Source organism: Atta colombica, unplaced genomic scaffold, assembly GCF_001594045.1.
Source record: "Atta colombica isolate Treedump-2 unplaced genomic scaffold, Acol1.0 scaffold254, whole genome shotgun sequence".
Taxonomy (NCBI): domain Eukaryota; kingdom Metazoa; phylum Arthropoda; class Insecta; order Hymenoptera; family Formicidae; genus Atta; species Atta colombica.
Window position 1 is genome coordinate 1,563,817 of NW_017259353.1, and position 22,701 is coordinate 1,586,517.

Consider the following 22,701-nt stretch of genomic DNA (forward strand, 5'->3'; position numbering starts at 1 on the left):
ATATTTATTATTTTACTGAATAAATTTATAATTTATCTTCAGTGTAATAAGATAATCTCTTCTTAAAGAAATGACAGAAATAAATAATAAAAACATAAATGACGTGTGTCTGCTATCTGGAAAGAAGCAATTTTAGAATATAAAGAAAAGAAATTTGTCTTGAAATTATAAAACTTTATTTTTTAAAATAAGTATCTTCGAATACATTCAAAAATTCATACATTTATCTTAGCAAATTCTGTACACATTCATATAAATTTACCATTGACGAGCCAATTGGCAATAGAATATCCAAAACACTTCTAGGAAATACAATTTTAAGCACAAAAATAATTATGAAATTCTGAAATAAACTGTTAAAATTAGATTCGCTAAAAATCTCCAACAAAATTTAAAGCAAAAAAGACCATTTAGAAAAAATAAAAAATAAATCATGAAGAGTCACAAAAATCTTAGTATTTATATTATTGTATTTGACATAGATGAAACATGGATATGGAGAAAAAATTCAAATCGTATATAAAGAAGACACCAAGGATGTTTCTTGGCAAATCAATACGTTCAGCATCCGAAGAAGCTAGCGACACAATTTATTTCGGCTAACTCTCGTCAGCCGGAAAATTTTGTGAGGTTCTACAAGGAAAATTACGGCGAATCGACGTTACCCATTTCGCTGGCAGAGATTTTCGGTGTGGCGGCCGTTTTATTTATAGCGGAGGAGGTCGTGATGCGTTCTAAAAGCTCCTCGACTCACCAGTATTACAAGCAAATCCATACCGTGCTTGTCTCGCATCGGATCCTAAAAATCATTAGTCGATAGATCGGATCTATAACTCAAGAAAAAAAATACGCTTTTTGAAAATTGTAAACCGGAAAAAACAAAGAAAATTTTCCGTCGATGTGATTACTCGGGTTACTAGGGTATGTTATCCCAATGGAAATTTTAGAGCCCTGTGGGAAATGAACATATGACATTTGTACCGCTGCAACTGGATAACAAAGTGATCGATTTGGTGTTAACATAGTGGAGTGAAATTTCACATGTCGCACATGATTAAAAAGTAGTTTATTGACGGACAGATTGATCGAGGACTTTGCTCAAGTGTGCAGAATACATGATTAATCACCGCCTTTATTGAAATTTTTCAAAATTGCTTATTGGGTTATCATGATTTAACATCCAGATTTTTGTATCTCTAAGAATTATTAAAAACTGATATATAATTTATTATGAAATCATATTTTTAACAGATCTTTATTTAACAATATAATCTCCAAATTTAACAAAATTTCTACGTTAAATGTAGCTAATTTGGAACACATGATTATCAATGTTTTAATTTAATTTAATTTAATTTTACATTCTGCATTACAAAATTAAAGGTAAGAATTTTGATCGATTTATATAACTCAAAATGCAATTTTTTTAAATAGATGCAAAATTTATCATTTGCCTTAATTTCGTTTCATTTTTGATGCTAAAAATTGATTCTGATGAGTCAAGGTCAGGGCTAAAGATTTATATGTCTGATATACCCACTCTTGAAGAGAGAGGATGTCAAAGACTGTTACATTAACTTGTCGGCATCGATCCAAAGATCGGACGATTCTAAAGGAATAGTTTCCAATTTTCGAGAAGGTGTAGTGTAGTATTAGACACCTATTTTCTCATAAGTTACTTAGTAAAATTATCAAATGTAGTTACGCGTCATTTGTATTATTAGACAACTTTATTAAACGATCGACTGGTTTGTCTCAAAGTGAAAAATTTGAAAACAAAGATATTTAAAAAAAATCAAAATTGGCGTTTAGTACAAAATAAAAAAATAAAACAAAATAAAAAAATTTGATAAACATGGAATTTATTCAATCAGATCAAATAGCATCATAAATTTGGATTGAGAATTACACTACATTATAAATGTGAATACAGACAAAAAAGAAAACTAACTATTATTATAGAGTTAAATGTATACCATACATATACAAAAAAAATTTTTGCATAATAATCCAGTAAACAATTATAACAAATCTTTAACTAATTGTAAAAAAAACTGTCATTTATTTTTTTATATAATTATTGCGAGAAGTGATAACTTTGTTTCTTGAATCTTTGATCAAGTGCTAAATCGACGGATAGTCTTATTTTGATGCATCTATTCTACATGGAATAGATGTGTTTGTGCCGTGTATTTGTGTCGAACAAATTAAATGAAGACAAACGATAGGTCGTGATAAATGCGGCTCCGAACCAGAACTCGGATCTCGTGTCGGAAGTTGACGGACTCGCGAAGCTGACGAAAACTGCTCCAGTCGACTGGGGACGCGCGTGACAGATACCTTCTTTTCCTCGGTAACAACGAGCATCGCAATATCTTTAGTTCACCTATCTTTTCTATACACCAACTTGGATCTTTCAAGATGGCACATTTACGGCGTCCAACGAGACGGGAGCATTACAAACCTTTCGGAAGAAGAAGGGTAAATCAAATACTTTTACAGTATTTCATAATTGTTATTAGTTAACAAAGTTATTTGTATAATATCACGGATCTATTTTTGAGGAAAAATGACTAGATACTAAAATAATGTCAAAAATTTTTACTGAAATAACAACTGTGTCTTTCGATCTCTGAAAATTATCGCAATTGTGACAAAACCTTTTTGCAGTAAAAAAGTCTAATGTCTTATATTTTAAGAGATTAGAATCATAAATTAAGAGATTGGAAAATATTTAATAAATACTTACTGATAAAGGTGATGATATTGTAAGAAACGAAATAGAAATAGATTGATACTATCGATATATAATGTATAAAAGATACTTTATTTAGCAATCATAATATTGTATTTTTATTAAAGTGCTATTTATTCGTAAAATCGTATAGATAAATGTTTATAAAAGCGTGTGCTAATTGGTATCGCGAGCATGCGCGTTCTATCTTTGCAAGCACAATGCTCTTAAATTTTATTTTTATGCCACGTGACCGCGATGAAAGGAGCTGCCGTCACGCTCGTATAGTTTCACCGATCATTTATTTATGAACTATGATTTCGAGATCGAAGCTATTACTCGACATATATCTACAGGGTGTCTCGGATTTTTTACTCTTTTTTTATCTTCGAAATAATCGAACGATTTTGAATTTTTTTAAACAAACAGGTCTACAGAATTTAAATTTAAATTTATCAAAATTGTATAAATGAAAGAGATATAGATTCTAAAATCAGAAATGGCGACTTTAAACAATGAAAATAGCGAAGTAAGAAAAAAAGAAGTATGAAGTAACATCTGCAGTAACCTTCAGAGTTGACTATAAAACCGAAGGTCCCAGCACTAAAAGCGAAGGGGGCGGCACGCGCACGCACTCTGCATGACCTACATAAATGATCTAGATTTGCAGTGTGTGTGTGTGTGTGCGTGCGTGCGTGCGTGCGTGCGTGCGTCGTGCGTGCGCGCGCGCGCGCGCGTGCGTGTGTGTGTATGTGTGTGTCGAATGAAACCGACAGAAAATAGTTTAATTCTTTACTATTTTTAACATTATTATTTTTATTTGATGCATTTTATTTTTATTGCTATTATCAAAGAATATGCAAAGTTACTTAGCTAAATTTTTTTGTTGTATACATTAACGACACTCGTGTGTAAAATATTTATGGGAAGCGAAAGTAATTATCAACTGAAAATGTTGCGATATAAACATAATTCTTCTTTTGAATTATAGGAACAACAATGTCTATAAAAAATTTATCATTGCTTGCAATCAGAAAACTATGTAAGTACTGATTCGTCGAACAGTAATACAATAGATGGATATATGTGGTACAAAGAATATGTCATGGATCGATATTGCTTGAGATAAGAGTAATTCTTTTTATCTGCAATTTCCCCTGTTTATAACATATGGACACTTATACGATCATGCGGTGAATAAAAATAGATTGGTTTTGAAAAGAAATCAACATTGTTTCATTCCAACGTGTAATGCTAACGATAATTAAAGGACCAACTGAGTGATATATTATTATATATTAAAATCAAACTTGATAAGAGAACTGTGTTATTCATCGCATATTATTATCAGCGCATAAGATTTATTTCCACACCAAATTAAATAATTTTTTACAGTTGTGCAAATAGGAAAATTTAAAATTTTCCGTATTATCTAACCACATTATTTAAAAAAATAGAATAGTTGATTTATACTATGATTAGCTACACTAATCATATTTTTAATAACTTATTATATTCTAATAAATTAACTAGTTCTAATAAATTAACTAGTTGGCTATATTAAAAAGATCATATTAGTAAAAATAAATATAAATACAAGAAGAAAAAATGGGAATGTTTCTGATTTTTTCTTTTTATATTTATATCTATGTATTTACTTAATATATGTGTGATGTAACTCAAGAAACAATTGTTCTTATTTCCGCGATTGTGTAAGTTCAGCGATTCAACTCTTCACGATTAGTTGATTATTCTTGAACAACACTGTATACATGTACAACTGGTAGGACACGTTACCGTCAGGGTGCAGTGGCCTGGCGTTGTCGTGCGGGTCGCGCTCCGGGTGGTTTGCGGAGGAGGACGCAGCGGAGCGGAGCGGAGCTGAGAACGGAGCACCCCTCGGATCGATATAGTAATGGGGGTGTCGTCCGACCATCCTCAGTGGCGCCCGCATACGGACGAGTCACAAAATGGCATTGCCAGAGAAACGGCGACCCAGCCACAAGGCGCACACGGTCGCAAAGACTATGTAGAGTCAGTCCGTGCAGCACCTCCGACTATCGCTCTCGCAGTTTACCATTACCGTGAAGACTCGCAGCAGTGAAAACTCGCGGAGATGAAAGATAGCGTGCCGCGAATAAGCGCGATGCAAACCGGGCCTATTATTTTTTAATTGTAATTGAAAAAGTTCTTGAAATTCGTAATAATAGAATTTGTTTTAGATATTTGAATATACTTACAATTAGTGAAACCGGAGTGATTGATTGGAAAGAAGCGAATACGTGTGGTGCACAAATATTTTTAATATTTTTGAAATAAGGTGCTCCTTCATGTCGAGAAGAAGGAAGGGTTGTCAAGATGAGAAAACGTGATTTGTTTGTTGGTGCTAGAAGTTTTATGTGGGAGAAGGTTCGTAAAGAGTACGGTGTAAACGATAAGATAAGAATTAGCAGAACGAACGCAGACGTCCGCAGATGAAAATTGACAAGGCCGATTGGAGCTATTTGTCGATCGACCAGCGAATTGGAATGTGGTAACTGCACTCGAGGTTGCATGATGTCGTTGACCTGCTTTCAAGCGCCACGGTGCTGTGGTGTATCATCAGTTTAGCGACTTAAGCACGAGTTTTACAATGAAAAATTTCGATTTGTAAACTGGATTTTATCCATTATATAATATGGATATCATTTCGTTTGACGTTTTTTGTGAGAATTATAATTTCGAATAATTAATAAAAGGGAATAATGGCTCAGAGAAAGATGGTTTATTGATCTGCTAAAGAAACTAGATTTGGTTTAATCTGGCACAGTGTTATTGAAAAGAGAAAGGAAAAGTTTTATAGTTAAAAATTTAGAAAAATGCTAAAAATTAAACTAGCAAATATTACAGATGCTATAATGATGTCACTCGTTTTGTTTATTTAACCGAAATTCATAAAAAGAAACGGATGAAGTTTTTAAATAGAGCATGTAAAAAAATTAGTATAAAAATGTTTCGTGCCTAAATTTAAAAATCTTCCATAAAAATATTGTACATTTTTTAATATATTTCTTAGACAAAATACAGATTACATTTTTTTTCTTACTTTTCTCTTGCCTTTTATTAATTGAATCTTTTTGTAATTTTAAAAAATATTAAACAACTCTCTCTCTCTCTCTCTCTCTCTCTTTTATTATTATTTATTAATATATCATTTTCGGGTATATATATCGAAATTTAAACCGAGTAACAAATTCAAAGGCACAGATTTCTAAGAAGGTCAACAGTATCGATTATCTAGAAATGTATTGATAATTCAAGAATCAATTTCGTGTTTCTTCAAATTGTACTTTTGATTACGACTGACGAAGTTAATAACAAAGTTATTTATGAAGTTGTTTCTATGAATTAATTAATTATCTAGATTGATGAGGTGATCGGGGAATTGCGTGACAACGCTCGATGTTTAATTCTCTTATAAAAGGTTATTTTGCATCTCTAATTCAATTTTTATATTTTCATTGTAATTATACGTTAGCATTGTTATTTTTTTAAAGGTGTGGCAAAAGTGTTTAAAAAATTAAGTTTCATTTTGAAAATAGTAATAATAGAAAAATTACCAGCAGTAAATTAAATTCTTAATTCTCCAATGCATCTTGTTGATAGTTATAAAAAGAAGGACAGCTTATTTTAATTACACATTTATTTTTTATTTTAACAGAATTTTATAATATAAAACAAAGTTTTCTTAAAAAATTTTGTATTATAAGTTGCTTTGGTCTGTTTGAAAGAAATTCATTCTATTTATAAAAAAGCAACAACTTTATAACATGTATAACATTCAAATTGATTCTTTTAGAGATATAAATATTTATAGAAAGTGCATTACAATATATTGCAGTTAAGGATTATGATAGAAAACATAAGTTGAGTGGTTACTGGAAAGAGAACGCTAGATTTTAAAATTATTTGCTCCAAAAGCTTTTGTTTAATTATACGTATAAAAATATCAATTACATATGATTTTCTTGTCTATTTGATTAAGATTTTCTAATAATTCATCTTTGAAAATTCTAAATTCCATCGAAAGAGTCAATTTATATAAATATAATTGGAAACGATCTCACCTATCTTGAGAACTTTCAGTTATATTAATATAATTACATTATAGATAACCAATTGAAAAATTTGTCGTTAAATGTTTCTGTAATTGAGTCAAATAAAATAGAACAACACTATTTTGAATCTGAGCCAATTTAAAGAAGATAGCAGCTATAAAAAAAATTTGTTTTTTTACTCGCACAACGATTATTACCAAATCCCACAATTTACTTACAAATTAAAGTAGACTTATAAATTCTCATGAATGGAGATAATGATTAATATAGGATAATAATGGAGATAATAATAAATAATTATTAATGATTATTAATTATTATTTTTGTGACGAATAAAATGATCTTAAGTTACACTCATTAAATATTAAAATTGCAGTGTGTATTAAATCTTTTATAAAATTAATTTTTTATTAAATTTCTTTTTTAAAAATAAGAGAAGATAAAGTAGAGCACATTTTTTTTTAATTCTAGATAATTGGAAAAATCTATATTACTTTCTCATTTTTGCAGTATAATATTAGTGTCTTCGATATTTTCTATGAGAAAAATAAATAAATTGTTGCAATTGTGTTAAATAATTTATTTTAATTGACATATATGAGATACAGAATTCACGATCTTTGATTGATATAAAACATAAACTTGATAAAATTCTTGAATTACAATTAACAAAATTTCCAATCAATTTGCAATTATTATGAATATTTCAATGGAACAGACACTGATCGCGTGTACAAAATAGTGAAGACTTTATATTGAGTTATAGACTCCGTTAGAAATAATAGAAGTCATATTAAATGTATTTTCAATGATTATTCAAGCAGAAGCCAATTTATTAACGTGACGTTATTATTTTAGTTAAACTTTATTATAATTTTATCAATCTTTATATGAAAATTACTTAGAGTCAATAAAATTATTCAATCACCACATAATATTAAAAAAAAATACTTTTTAAATATTTATTTAATATATAAAAATATGAATAAATATTTTTCAAATATTGTTTAAATATTATGTGTTAATGTAGTAATGACTCCGTGAATTCATATAGCCTTTTTGGTACAAAGTAGTATAATTTATATCCATAAACTCCGTTAATAATAATTACAATTTATAAACTAAATAATTAAGAATATAAAACTTCTAAACTTCTAGAATATCCTGCTACAAATATAGATAAGAACGAGTGATACAATCCATTATTCATTATCATTAACTTAATATACGAGATATTTTTATCTTCTATCTCATATCTCGTTGCTGAGTAATTTATTGATGCTTCATGCTATGTGTATATTTTTGACGATATGGGGCAGACAATTTTAGGGAGTGGCATTAACTTCTTCGTAATTCTTCCAAGCTTTCTTCACAAATAAATTTGACCAGATCAATTGCAGAATAAGGATAGATTTAGACAATTCCATTTTGTTCTTTCTTGCCTAATTTTAGAGTATTGTACGATATATTTTTATGACAGCACGTTGCAATATATAACACCTGGAAGTCAATACTGTGCTAAATTTAAATGCTAGCTTTTATCTAGAAAGCGACTTTCAAAGCAAATTTTAATATTTTTTTAAAGAACAATTATTAAAGAACACAGAAAATTTTTTATACATATTTATTTATATGTAAATTACAAATTAAAAAATTTTTACAAGTCTTTATATTAAATATTTTGAAAGTCATAAACTATGTTTTATTTATAAAAAAAATTTTATCAGAAAGATTTTAACTCTTTGTGGATGGGCGACCCCATTTGGGGTCACTTCCTTTTATTTTATAAGCTGCCGTTTGATTTTTATAAAATTTAATCTATTGAATAATTTGATGCTTTGAGGTCAACAATAACAAATTTAGAACGGTGAATCCAATAAAGTGGATAGAATTTCTCAAAAAGATAATTGATTATTATAAAACTTGATTTCAGGGAATTTTAAATTGCAAATTAAATTTTCAGTTTTGTTTTATTTGAAACTTTTTGTTACGCAATTCATACTAATTTTTAAATTGACTTCCAAATTTTGATTATTATCTATGGCTGGCATTAGATCTTTCATTAAAGTTATTATCTGTTTGAAATTCGGCAACTTCAAGTGACATTTAAACTTAACGATACCAAACGTTTTTTATTCCTGCACTAGACTTATACTAGAATTCTCTTTCTCGTTTTTGCCAAATATTAAATATATATCTATCTCATTTTAAATTCCAAAAGTGTAGTTCAACCACAAAAAACAGATCCCAAAATTTTTTAAAAACTTTCTAGAATTGCATAATAATCAGATTATTTACTTAAAATTTAAATTTAAAAATTTTGATACTCGAAACCAAAATCAAATTCAATTTCTTTCGGAAACTCTTAGAAAATAAGATAAATTTTTTTTGTTAGAAAGCTTCCGTTTTCAAAAGATTAATTCATCTAAAATGATCAAATTAAAAATATTTTTTATCGATTATATGTGCGCGCGCCCGCGCGCGCACACACACACACACACACACGCACACACACACGCACACACACACGACACGCACACGCAACATATAATATTATACTTACATGTACATGTAAACTATGAATAATGAATTTTGATACTTCTTGATACTCAATTATCTCATTAAATTACGCCTGCGTTCGTCTATTGTAATTTATCTACGTTTGTGTTTCTTATTTTTTTTATTATATCTTTTAGACATTCAATTTTTATAGTCCATTTACACTTTGTCTTGCAGAGGACTATTAGAAAAGTGAATATTTTAAATTGAATTTATTGCTCGTTATGAACGTGAAACGTAATTTGTCATCATGGGATGATAATAACGATCTTTACAAGTAGAATAAGATTCAAGATTAAGTATTTGGATGGCTTGCAAACGAAAGCGAAAAAAGCTTAAGATACGACGTGTCTGAGGAAAGCTCCGAAACTTTGTGCCACTGCGCCATTCAATATGGCGTAGCGGTGTGAAATATCAGTGCAATAGAGACAAATTTTGATGAGAGTAGCCATGCGGTAGCGTGGGCTAAGTGAGAGCTTAGAGCATTAGCCCGATAAATTTCGGCTCCAAATTGGGGCGAAGGCGAATTAAGCACTATCAGAAGAACAACTCTGGCGTCCATGGTGGTGAATCCCGGCGATGATCGGGTACAATCAACACAATTCCGGCTACAACAAGCTATTTACTCAGGTATACTGAAAAACGAGAATTTCAATAATTTTTTGTTGGGCAAAAGCAGAAGGAATAATAAGAATGATTTGTTATTTTTCCATAAATTAATGTTAATGAAATTAATGTTATATAATCTTTTTTATTTGCTACAGTATTTAAAAATATTTAGATTAATATGCAAGATTTGTTAAAATGTTTGGCACTGTGTCATTTTCTTTCATAATCATTTAAATAGTTATAAAAGTAAACAAGATAATTGTAGAAATAAAATTGTTTCAATTTTATTTTTTTTTTATGTTATGCTCTTGATTTATTATTCTTTTTCTTTCCATTTCCCTCACAAGGCTGTGATAAATAGGAATGTGTTTATAATATAGGAATAACAGTACTTATCTTTTTATTTCTCTCCATCAAAGGGGATAACTCTAGTTAAACTTAAAGTTATCAAGGGATTCCATATAGTCAGGAAGGTCTCCTATAAAAATAACCGATTATCGTGACCATACTTTGAGCAAGGAGGCGCAAGAGAATGAGTTTGAACGCGTCAAAGACGCGCCGCTTCCTAGACATATAGGATATTTCGCAATATATATATATATATATATATCGTTCAAGGCAATCGTATTAGGCAATGTGGCGTAAAGCAGAAGCGATCATCCGTGCTATCGTTGCAGTGTAGCGATTTACGCCGATCGCGCTCTCGATCGAGGTTTACTTTCCTTTTTTAGTGTAAAATCAAACTTTGCGGATCGGTATGCTCTACTGGCCTTGGAGTTAATCTTTATCCTTAGTACACTTCTTTTACTTGCAATACATCTTTCGAAATATCTTTTAAGTTTTATTAATTAAATTCTGCAAAGAGGCTTCCATTTTTTTACATTAACATTAATAATTTAGAATTTGTAATTTATTGACAATTGAAAAAGAAATTTCTACATAATTATTGCTAAATTTTATGTGCATCAATTTTTTCATCGACATTATTATGATATTAATTGATATTTGAAATAGTTCTTAATTTTATGGTATATGCTTTAACTATCAATTACCTAAATGCTTTTTTTTTAAACAGGCGATTTGAATTATGGAATATACAAACTTATCATGATTATTTCTATTGCTTCGTGAATCGACTTTAGTCCTGAGAATATACATGAATAACTACAAATACTGATATTTCTTGGTCCTTTGTGTAATGATGTCGAATAATTGCTTTTTGTAATTAAATTTTTTAATTAAAAATGTAGCAATATTAGAAAAACAAGATTTTCAAAGATAAGTAGGCGTTACTAATGCGATCATTCAAATATTAAAAATGTCATAAGAATATGCGTATATAAGTGTAATAATCGTTCTCTCTTCCGTAACGCCTTTAAAATGTTATAAATACAACATATTTATTAATTATTTTGAGTCCATCATACATTGAATCCACATTAAAAGAATTTTGAGAAAGATAAATTAATACTTATATATACAACATAATGTTCTAGAAAGACACTTTTTACTAAGAATAATTGTCTTATATAATTGTAATATTTTTTTTAGAATATTATTTATGTATATTTCCATCATATCAATCTATTTTATTAAAGATAATCTCTTATTATTGTTCTACAAATATTAGAAGCTCAAGTTTCTTTTTGTACAAATATATTTATATACGTATATATTTAAATATTTATAAGAATAGGACATGAAAGGTCGTTGGCATAGCTACGATATGTCAACCGAGTAAGTTTATTCGTCGAAAAGCTTTTTTGAAGAAAGAAAAATCCTATAGAAGTAATCCTATAGAAGTAATAGAAATAACTTATCACTGGAAGCTGAATTAATCAAATGATTAAATAAAAATTAATGATAATTATATGATTAAATGACTGACTATCATAATATAACAGAATTTTCATTACAATCCTAAATATAATTAAACTGGGAAATAAAAAACATTTCCATATATGAGTAAAATCTTCATTTTAGCCTGCTTTTTTCTATTTGGAAAGATACGTGCTTTAAGCAAAAGAAAGTTCTGTCAACATTAAATAAATGTATTCTGCACATATCCACTGCTGTTTTATCGCACTGCTATGAAATTATAATTACTGTTAACGTAAAAATAATTTCACATAAAAGGAATTAATGTAGGAAATATATTTCATATTTTCATTAAATGAAAAACTATAATTTTTTTTTAATAGAGGAACTGTAGAGATAAATCTATAATAACAAATATATAAAAAGATGTTTTTAAAATAAAAATTTTGGAGATTATATGAATTTGTTATACTGTGTGTGAATACATAATTATTTGTTATATTGATTACATAATCATATTTGTAGACATAAGTATCGAACAACATACATAACATTAAATTAATTGAAATACTTAATAAATAATTGAAATACTTAATAAATATTTAATAAATCGCTCACTTCTCTAATTAATATGCAAATTGAAGCTTGTTCTGATCTTAATTTGTTGCTTATGACGAACATTGAGCCTGCGTAAGTCTTGCTTCCCTATGCTCGATCGATTCATTTAATCTTAACAGAAACTAATTAACTTGCTAGACTGATTTCCTTTGTTATAAGGTAATCTGCGTCGATACTTGTAGGACGTAATAGACGTAATGAACTGCGTCGTAGGGCTTTATCATTCACGGTCTCGCGGACAAAGTCACAGTTAACGTTGTCTTACACAGAATAAATAAATACTGTTTAAGTAAGCTATTTTCAAGAGATGAAATTTACCTTGAAATGTTTAGAAGACTGACATAAAAGTAGGCATTACATTTTAATATATATTAACATGTACAAATTTAAAAAAATTTACCGGTAGGTGATTCTATTAAAATAAAGATTTTAATCACAAAAAATATTTTTCAGAACTATATATGTATTTATATATATTTATATGTATTTATACGAATATTTAATTGAATACATCATTTGTTCAAAATATTATATATTTTATGATAGAGAGATAAATTAATATTTGACATTAATCTTGTTGAAAAAAATAAAAAAATTTCCTTGAAAACGAAAAATTATCAAAGTTTTAATGATATCTGAGATTTTTGTTAAAAGTTAAAAATTTAAACAATGTCTAAGATTATTTTTGCAAGAGATTATTAATTCACCACAAATGTCAAATAAGAATTTTTTATGTCTATGTGCAAAAAAAATTTTTTCTTAAATAGTTTTCTCAAATTTTTTGCTATATATGAAAGTTCACGGATTTATATAATGGATGACTTGTCTGATTTCTCTTAGGGCTCGGCGGATTCAAACTACTCTCAGCCGAGCTCGGATCTTTCGCTGGACGAGGAGAAAGAGAGCTTGCGACGCGAGAAGGAGAGGCAGGCCCTCAATCAACTCGAAAAAGCCAGAGTAAGTCATTGATTTTTCGTATGCTCTAGTTCATTCCACGAAAACGGTTCTATGCTATTCTTATTTTTTCGCACTTTCCGCTCTCACAGCTCTATGCTATTCTTTTTTTTCGCACGTGCTGGATCATCGTTTTTCGATCGAATAGGTATCTCATTACCGCCGCATTATTATATTTCTTCGGCGTGATGTAAACATAAATTTATATGAAAAGTTGCATAATATAATTTTAAGATAGGAAGAGAAAAAAAAGAAACAAGACTCGACGAGATGCCAATTGGATATTTCACAGAACTTCTTTTTGCGTTCATCCAAGTCATAAAGATAAATCTATGGAAAAATACTCATACGATCTGTATGAGTGTTATGGCTTTAACGTGGTAGTAATGATTAAATGCGATAATAATGTCGGCACTCACATATCAAGAAGTGTTTTACGAAAAATCCACGAGCAATTTTTTGAAGTGTAGATTCATTTCATTAGTCATCTTACTTCATTAAGAATTAATTTTGTTTATAAATTTTTACTTGTATACACGAAGAAAACAATTTTGTTGAAGAAGTTAAAAATTTAACTAGATGATATATACACACAGAAACATTTGAAAATAATTTTGTTAAACCATCAAAATAATTATATAGAAATTTCAAACATGACGCAGAGTATTCCTATGTAAAAGTATTGATATTCTAGTAACCAGTTTGAGTGTCTTACATAATTATTTTGAAAGTCTAACAAAATTATTTTCAGATTTTCTGTATCTAGCTGTATTTAGATATTTCAACAAAATCCTTTTGTATAACTGTTATATAATCCTTTTTGTATAACTGTTATATATTATAGAAAATTATAAACTAACAATTATGTTATTTTTAATTGGTATTTGTTGGATAATATATTTTCCTCTTTTCTCTTTTATATTACAATATTGCATTGTATGCTTTGTCCCTCCACTTGCAATCTGGGTCTTTTTCGGCACAAGCGAAATTTTACTCTCAAATATTTTCGAAATAAAGGAGAGCGAAGTTCGATTGCCATTCTAAAATGGTCTGTCAAAAACTTATTCGGTAATGTAATAAGGTTGTTAAAAAGTAACCCTGAATTTTTCCACACTTTTTGAAAGTCTAGAACAATAGAAAAACTGAAATTAGACGAAGGGAGTAAAAATATGATTGCAAACAAAGGATTAAATTGCGAAATTTTTTATTTATAGTAAATTATAATGATAGATTGTAGGATATTAAATGATAAATATAGTTTTGAAATGATGAAATAGCACGAACATCAAATGCAAGGATCTGATCAGCTCAATTTTCTTCGGTTAACAGTAAATGGATATTGATTGGTGGGAGACGACCTTCGAAGGATAGAGCTCGTCGCAATAAAAATGAAAAGCTTTGCAATACTCTTTTATTCTTTATTGAAGGGACGATGTTGTCACTAGAAACATGCGTCCACGCATATGACAATGTGTCGATCGGCCGTGAAACTCATCGGTGTGGCCGGCTTTTATTTTCTATTCCCTACATGCGATATAGTTATACGTGTTTATGTACACGTCGCGATATAGGAGTCGCACCGTGACCCGATAGAAAAGTCGATAACACGGGCAAGAGAACGATGATACGTAACTAAGTGCAGTGGTACGAGACGATACCGCACATTTGTCGTCGAGATTGATGATCCGATTTACTTTTTGGAATAAAATAATCGCGGATAAATTATATAAAACAAATATATTTTTATATATTTATTTTTTATAACATTTTATTAAAATTAATTTATTTAAAGATTAGATTTATTATAATTTTATTGCATTGATGGCTGACAAAAATAAAAATTTTAACATTGATCAATTAAAGTACACTGATTGAGGACTCAATACGTTCTTATTTCTACTTTTCAATTTACATTTCAGTCGAAGCCAGTAGCGTTTGCAGTGCGGACTAACGTGAGCTATGATGGATCCGTCGATGATGACTCACCTGTGCACGGATCAGCCGTCAGCTTTGAAGTTCGTGACTTTCTTCACATCAAGGTATAAATATACATCCTCTGTTTTGTAGATTTTCCTGTTGTATAATTTAAAAATTTTTTTTATTATTAAATCTTCTATCTTTTTAGGAGAAGTATGATAATAACTGGTGGATTGGCAGGCTCGTGAAAGAGAATTGCGATGTGGGATTCATCCCATCACCTGTGAAGCTAGAGGCCTTAAGGTTGCAGGCGACCGCCGCGCGTGGTACGAAAGGACTCTACTCGACGCGAGGAGGGTCTTCAGGGAACCTAGGCGAGAGTGGTATGCCCTCACGTGGTTCCACACCACCTACGCCAGGTATCCTAGCACGTCCTTCTTTCTTTCCCCCCCAAAATTTACGGTGTATCCAATTCGGTATACCTGATCGGGAACTTTCTCAACTTGATCCTCGACAGTGAATTACAGGCGGACGGATCATTGCCACAGGCCGGTCGAAACAAAAAATAAATGTGACGAATAACACTCGCTTGAGATCCTAAGTATCCCACTATTTGAAACATACAAACATCAGCTTCGAGTGCTTATATCGAAAATTTTAAATTGAAGCAATTACTTCTGTGTAATTCGCAATGAATAAAACTGCATGCGCAAAAATAATAAAGTTTGATAGAACATGTAAATTATAATATTATTATACTGTAGTAGATTGATATTTAATACAAAAGTATATTAGAATTTTTTTTCGTTTCTTACGATTTATACAGAAATATGAGCTTCTTCATTTATGCTCTTTCGCGACAAAAAATTGCTCACTGTGCTCTCGCTTCACACGCCCTATTAGTGTTCATTTCATTGCTAAAATCATCGAGTAAGTCACCGTATTCGTGCAATTCATCACACATACGCGCGCGCGCGCACACACACACACACACACACACACACACAAACGCTCACACGCTCACATACGCACACATGCTCACACACGCACGTACACGCACACGCACGCACGCACACACATACACACACACGCGCGCGCGCGCGCGCGCGCGATTCTTAGTACTGCTGTAGCTAGCTGCTTTGATAGCCGCTGCTATAAGCAGATATACACAAGCATAAATTAGTGAATTATGTCTAGACTGCATCTCATCAGTTGAGTGCTTCTTCATAGCTTCTTTGAGAGAAAGAGGGACTCATCGATCATGAGATAAAGATGAGATTTCGAGTAACCTCATATTCTTTCGACAGGTGATGACAGCGACAGTGTCGGGAACGTACGACCTGGCAAATCAACCCTGACAACCCCACCTGCTAAGGAGAAGCGAAAGAACTTCTTCAAGAAGCCGGTAAACGTTCGGCGTGCTATGCTATCGTGAATATCTAACGCATCACGCACAGCTTAACACCTTTTGAATTTCTACATTTAGATTAGTACGCCTACTGAGCTGGCGTGATGCTCAATGACGTCATGCGTAATAATAGCTGTCACACTGATGTTAAAAAATGTCTGATAACTTTAGAATTGTTCGCTTCGGTATTGATTATTGCACACGGTTTATTTAATACTCTTCCTTACGATGCAGATAATAGCTGTATACAATAGCATGATGCATTTCTCTCACGCTAGTTAAACGTTAGACGTACAGACAATTCTATTTACTGTTTCTATCTAACATATAATCTTGCGACACTAGGCTTTGTCCATGTCAAGGCAATTTTCCTAGTACTATTTTATAACATATAAATAAAAAATTTTATTAGCGAAAATTTTTAAACTGAATAAGAGAAATAAGATTTATCACAAAGAAATGTTGAGATAATATTATATTTTGCCAAAGCTCTACTAGTGAGTAAATAATTTATATGGACATTGTCTGTGATATTAAAATTTACCAGTCAATTTTAAATTTCAAGTTTTAGACTTTAACACAGTTCTCTTACTCATATAGATATACAGTCAGTGGTACAAGAACGTCATTAGTGTTCTCTGAAAGAAATCAAATATATATTCGAAATTAAAATTATATTTTTAAAGTGTATTACAAGCACTAAAATGCATTTATTAGTATGTCGTTCAATCACTATTATTATTTATTATAGCTTCACAGCATCGAGATATGCTTTCGTCGAGATTTTCGATCAGAGTCTTGGGTAAGAACCTCTAAATCTTGCCAAAATAACTGCTTTAGATTAAATATTGGTTTTTCTCGAAGCTTCATTTTTATAATTGACTAGATTTTCAATCGGATTTGCGCCTGCACATTAGGAAGGATAATCTTGACGGCTTCATTTTCACGTTTGCACTGCGTGCACAAATGGTTTTGATATTTCGAATCGTTTTCTTTTCGCAATTATTCCGGTTGCGATTATTTCGTTCAAACCCTTTTCTACAGATCTTAATAATGATTTTTTATATTTATAATATTCGATTAGCATCGAGATTTTCGGAAAAGATATGCAAAACACTGAAATTTTATTTACGTAAATAATCCTACTTATAAATTTTTAAAGGACCTTTGTTTAACCTTTGGAGGAAGGGTTATACCGATCACGCGTGGCATAAATCCAGGTTCAAAAGAAAACTACATCAGAATGATATTGAAAAAATCACGATCAATATTTTCCTTTGTCCATTGGAATAGTCTTTTTTCTTTATGCTCAGTTGTTAAAAGAGTTGTTTTCAACTCTGTATTTCCATCCAGTCAGAAGCTTTTAAACGAATGACGTTTAGCTAAAGACTATCTTTTAAAGCTTAAGAAAGCAATAAATTAATTTAAGTACATTTTTAAATAAAATAAACTGTCACATTGGAGATAACTCAAAATTGTATAACTGTATCTTTGAAATAATTCAAGTGTAAACTCAATATTACGCGAGTAATAAATTATTAATAAATATAAATTAGCAGTATAAATTGTTATTTTATTAACCGCATCGGATTTAATTAATTATTGCTAATACTAAAACATAGTCTACAATGCATTTTATTGCTATCTTTTTTAAATAATTATGCACTGTCAATACGTTCTTCAAACACTTTCTTTTTGCGTAACACTGATTTTTATGCCACTGGCTGTATGTAATTGACAATTCATGTTTTACAAATACCACGACTAAGAATTGACACAAATAAACTTTAAAGCAAATTTTTAGAGAAAAATATATAAAATGTGATACCAAAATTTTTTTCGATGTATTCTTTCGTGTTTCTGTATTCTTTTGTTGAAAAATTGCTTGTGTTCAATGATTTATTATAACTGAATTACTTCTTTTTCTATTCTAAAATTATTAACTTATCAAAAGGAATTAAATATTTTTTATTAAAATTTTCCATAGTTCCACAAACAGTTTGTGAAAGTTTCTTATTTTAGATGATACAAAACATAGTATCATACATATCATATCATGGTTATATCGAATGTAATCAATAACTAGAAATGACTGGTAAATATTTTCACTATTCTAACACACTGTTGATCACTCTTTTACCGTCACTGCAATACATGTTTGGTTAGAGATTATTTCTGTAGCTGAAATCGCGTATTATGCCGAAAATCGTTCACTAGAAGGTTGAATATAACCAAACCAATCATAGTGCGTAAGAGGCCGTTAATTCTTTAGCCCGATATCATAGTTACTAACATGCTGCTTGGCCAAAGTACCTTCGGTGCTTGAAGAGGATGTCTCGTGGGCGTTCGCACGTTCAGAGAAGGACTTTGGCCGTGCAGGAGGTCGCATGTGTCAAGTCGACGTGGCCATTAACTGATTTCAATGTTTCAATATTGCATACCGTGCTCAAGCAGTCCTACGTAAGTGAGACTACCTGGGGTCGATACCGGCGAATGCGCCTCATCTCAACTAACCGAACTAATTGTTTGCTCCAATTTTCAGGAGACGACAACCCCCTATGATGTAGTACCTTCCATGAGGCCCGTGGTGCTGGTAGGACCATCGCTCAAAGGTTACCAAGTGACGGATATGATGCAGAAGGCACTCTTCGATTTTCTCAAACACCGTTTCGAAGGAAGGTCTGTCAAGACTCTTTATATATGTCTTACGTAGTCTGACCTTTTCTTGTTATTAATAAAAAAAAAACAAATAGCTATATATTAATCTTAATTGTAAACAGGTTTTCTTTCTCGTACTAGTAAAAAAAAAGAAACATCCATTCTTTTTATATGTATCTTTAAGTAACTAAATCTGATTTAATCTATATACAAGGTATTACTGTAACAATATGTGCACATTAAATATGTCGTGACAGTTTAAATATAAAAAATTAATATTTAAAATTTGTATTATTTATATTATTAACATAACAATAAATTAGGACTGATAAAAATCAGTGCTGTAATTAGCGTTGACCAATTACAGCGTTGATTCTCATCAGTCCTAATTTTCCCTTTTTTGTTATTGTGTTAAATAGAAGAAATCTAATATGTTTTATTAATTATTATATTATTAATTTTACTAAAAATTATTTATTGTTACAGAATTATTATCACACGAGTAATGGCGGATATATCATTAGCAAAAAGATCCTTGCTGAACAATCCAACTAAAAGAGCGATCATGGAGCGAACATCTAGCAGGAGCAGTTGTTTAGCAGAAGTCCAACAAGAAATCGAAAGAATTTTTGAACTTGCCAGGACGCTACAGGTTTGTAAATAAAATATTATAATATAAACCTTTTAATTTAAATTTAATTAAATATTTATTTTAATTCTATAAAGAAATTTTCCATAAATAATTTAAACACAATAAATTAATTTATGTCAACTAAATTAATCGAAACCTCTAATATGCAATTTTAGCTAGTCGTGTTGGACTGTGACACAATAAATCATCCGTCGCAGTTGATGAAGACTAGCTTAGCACCCACGGTCGTTTATCTAAAAATTTCTTCGCCAAAAGTTTTGCAAAGATTGATTAAGACCCGAGGAAAATCCCAGATACGTCATCTTAATGTACAAATGGTGGCTGCCGAAAAGCTAGCACAGTGTCCGTTAGAGATGTTTGATGTTATCCTAGACGAAAATCAATTAGAGGAAGCGTGCGAACACGTTGCCGAGTATCTTGAAGCCTACTGGAGGGCGACGCATCCTCCAGATTTTTCCACGATACCTCGCGCCGTGACAGCACCTGATGCATCGACGGATACGTACCCTCAACGTGTGCCATCAGGTATCACGATTGTTTCGATAAGTTGAAGATCATTCATTACATATGTGTTTAAAGATTTATAGATTTGCATATCAAGAGATTCACAGAGAAAGAATGGTTTTGCTGAAGTTTTATATCTAAAAATTTAGATAGATACAGATTTGAAAATAATTTTGTTGAAATAATTATCGAAGTATCGAAATAATTATGTAGAACGCTTAAGCTGATTGTTAAAATATTAAAATTTTTTGCAGCATTGCTCATTATGCTTAAGTTTTCTAATTATTTTGATGACTCAACAAAATTATTCTAGATCTCTATCTTGTTACATTTTAAATATTTCAGCAAAACCCTTCTTTCCATGTTTTAAACTCATGGAAATCATGCAAATACAGAAAATTCTAAATTGGTCATATTTTTGTCTAGTACAAATAATAATGGAATTCAGGACAATAGAAAGATTTTAAGTAGCAAAATATAGCCAATATTTCAATCATTCGACGATGATTTAGTGGAAACTATCTAAAATCATTGAGACACAGGAGCCAATGTAAAATCGGCGGTGATTTACAATGTCATTTCTGGCAGAGACATCGTCGTATTGACGCAAATCAATGCATAATATGTAGATTGACATTTTTGGCACTATCAGCTTTGTCTACGAACATACTTAGCTTAATGCTTAAAATTAACTGAAGGTTAATATTGGCTAATCGAAATATTGGCTTTGAGAAAATTGTTGTATTGATCATAGTACCTCGGGAAAATAATTTAAGAGACATTATTAACACATCCCTCAATATCTCATTTCTCGCAGATTACAAATTAATAGTATTAAAGTTCCTTTTTGACACAGATCGATAAAAATCGTCGTTCTATCTTTCTTTGCATTTCATAAGTAACAAAGATGGAAAGATACTTGTGTCGACTTGTGTCACTAAATGAAAGGCACTTTTATAATTTTCTATTCAACAATGTAACTGCTATATACAACATGTATTATATTGTTTATATTGTTGAGTAGGGAAATTGTAATATTGACATCATTTTACTGTTAATTTGTATTCTGCGGATTTAATACCGTATAATCCAATTATTTGTGTCTCAAACTCGCTTTTTTCAAAAATCCTTCACTCTTGCTTTCTAGTCCTATCAGTAATCTAAGATTCAATTTTGTCACTAACAATCGATTCTTATCCTCTCAGGTGCTTCTCATGAGACTTACTATCATCGAAGAGGTAACCCAATATTTTCCTTAAACATATTTTGCACTCTCGTATTCCTTATTTGTTGTATTCCTTCATTTAGTATAGTTTGCTAATTGTGCACATTGTCGTCGCATGAAATCATTTTAAAATAATTTAAAAAACAAATTACTTTTTAAATATTTAATTAGAAACAATTAATGCAAGTTAATATAGTGATGACCATTATTGAGATCTATGCATCTATTATTATTACTGATGTTATATATGTTTAAAAATGTCTATTATTTTATTGTAGCATGATATTAAACTTGCATACGTTAAATATAGCAATTTCTCGCACGATTTATTAATGTTTTATGTTTTTTATTTTTTCATAATAGTTTCAAAAAGTTATTACAGTATTTTCATTATTTTTATATAACATCAATTTTTTTTAATTATATGAGATTAATACTTATACATTATAATGCAATTTAAATGTGTATTATAAATGCACTTACTTATTCTCTATAAATAATTACAATAATTTTTTATTTATATACATTATATATATTTCAGCGTTACGTATAATTTTATTAATAATTTATATATGTAATTATGTAATTATGTACTAATTTATGATCTCTAACAACCTACAATATTAATTTCTAACTCCGCATTCTATTTCACACATCCACCGGAGAAGCAATGCTGTTGATTAAAAATATCATCATTCGCATAATCGTTTATTCATCAAATCAAAATATCATCTTATCCTGACGTTATATTTCTTTTCAGCCGCAATATACGGATCAAACGTACGGGTCGATATGAACTTGTACCCAGTGCAGTAAGACCGAGGCGCGTTTCTTTTCCGTTAGTGCGAATAAATTTTTTATTTGTGTAATCGCTTCCCCAATTATTTTATATAATCAGCAGAAACTTTCCTTTCTCATACTTGATGTATTTAATAATTAAATATATAT

General features: G+C 30.3%; 1 protein-coding gene across 11 annotated transcripts in view; it reads left to right on the forward strand.

Annotated features, from left to right (window-relative positions):
- The first annotated feature begins 1,349 nt into the window (after positions 1-1,349).
- Positions 1,350-22,701, forward strand: part of LOC108689092 (voltage-dependent L-type calcium channel subunit beta-2) — a 25,634-nt gene continuing 4,282 nt past the window's right edge. For 2 of the 11 annotated variants that reach the window (XR_001931824.1, XM_018195713.1), the window contains exons 1-10: positions 2,065-2,481; positions 13,276-13,392; positions 15,309-15,428; positions 15,515-15,725; positions 16,614-16,711; positions 19,169-19,174; positions 19,257-19,393; positions 19,859-20,024; positions 20,180-20,549; positions 21,734-21,766. Coding sequence is in view for 9 of the 11 variants with exons in the window: in XM_018195713.1 (XP_018051202.1) it covers positions 2,422-2,481; positions 13,276-13,392; positions 15,309-15,428; positions 15,515-15,725; positions 16,614-16,711; positions 19,169-19,174; positions 19,257-19,393; positions 19,859-20,024; positions 20,180-20,549; positions 21,734-21,766 (1,318 nt within the window). In the remaining 2 variants the exon portion in view is untranslated. Of the gene's footprint in view, positions 1,384-2,064; positions 2,482-9,650; positions 10,021-13,275; positions 13,393-15,308; positions 15,429-15,514; positions 15,726-16,613; positions 16,712-19,168; positions 19,175-19,256; positions 19,394-19,858; positions 20,025-20,179; positions 20,550-21,733; positions 21,767-22,513; positions 22,592-22,701 lie in introns of those variants that run through there. The other 9 variants (XR_001931825.1, XM_018195718.1, XM_018195714.1 and 6 more) reach the window with 8 other exon arrangements.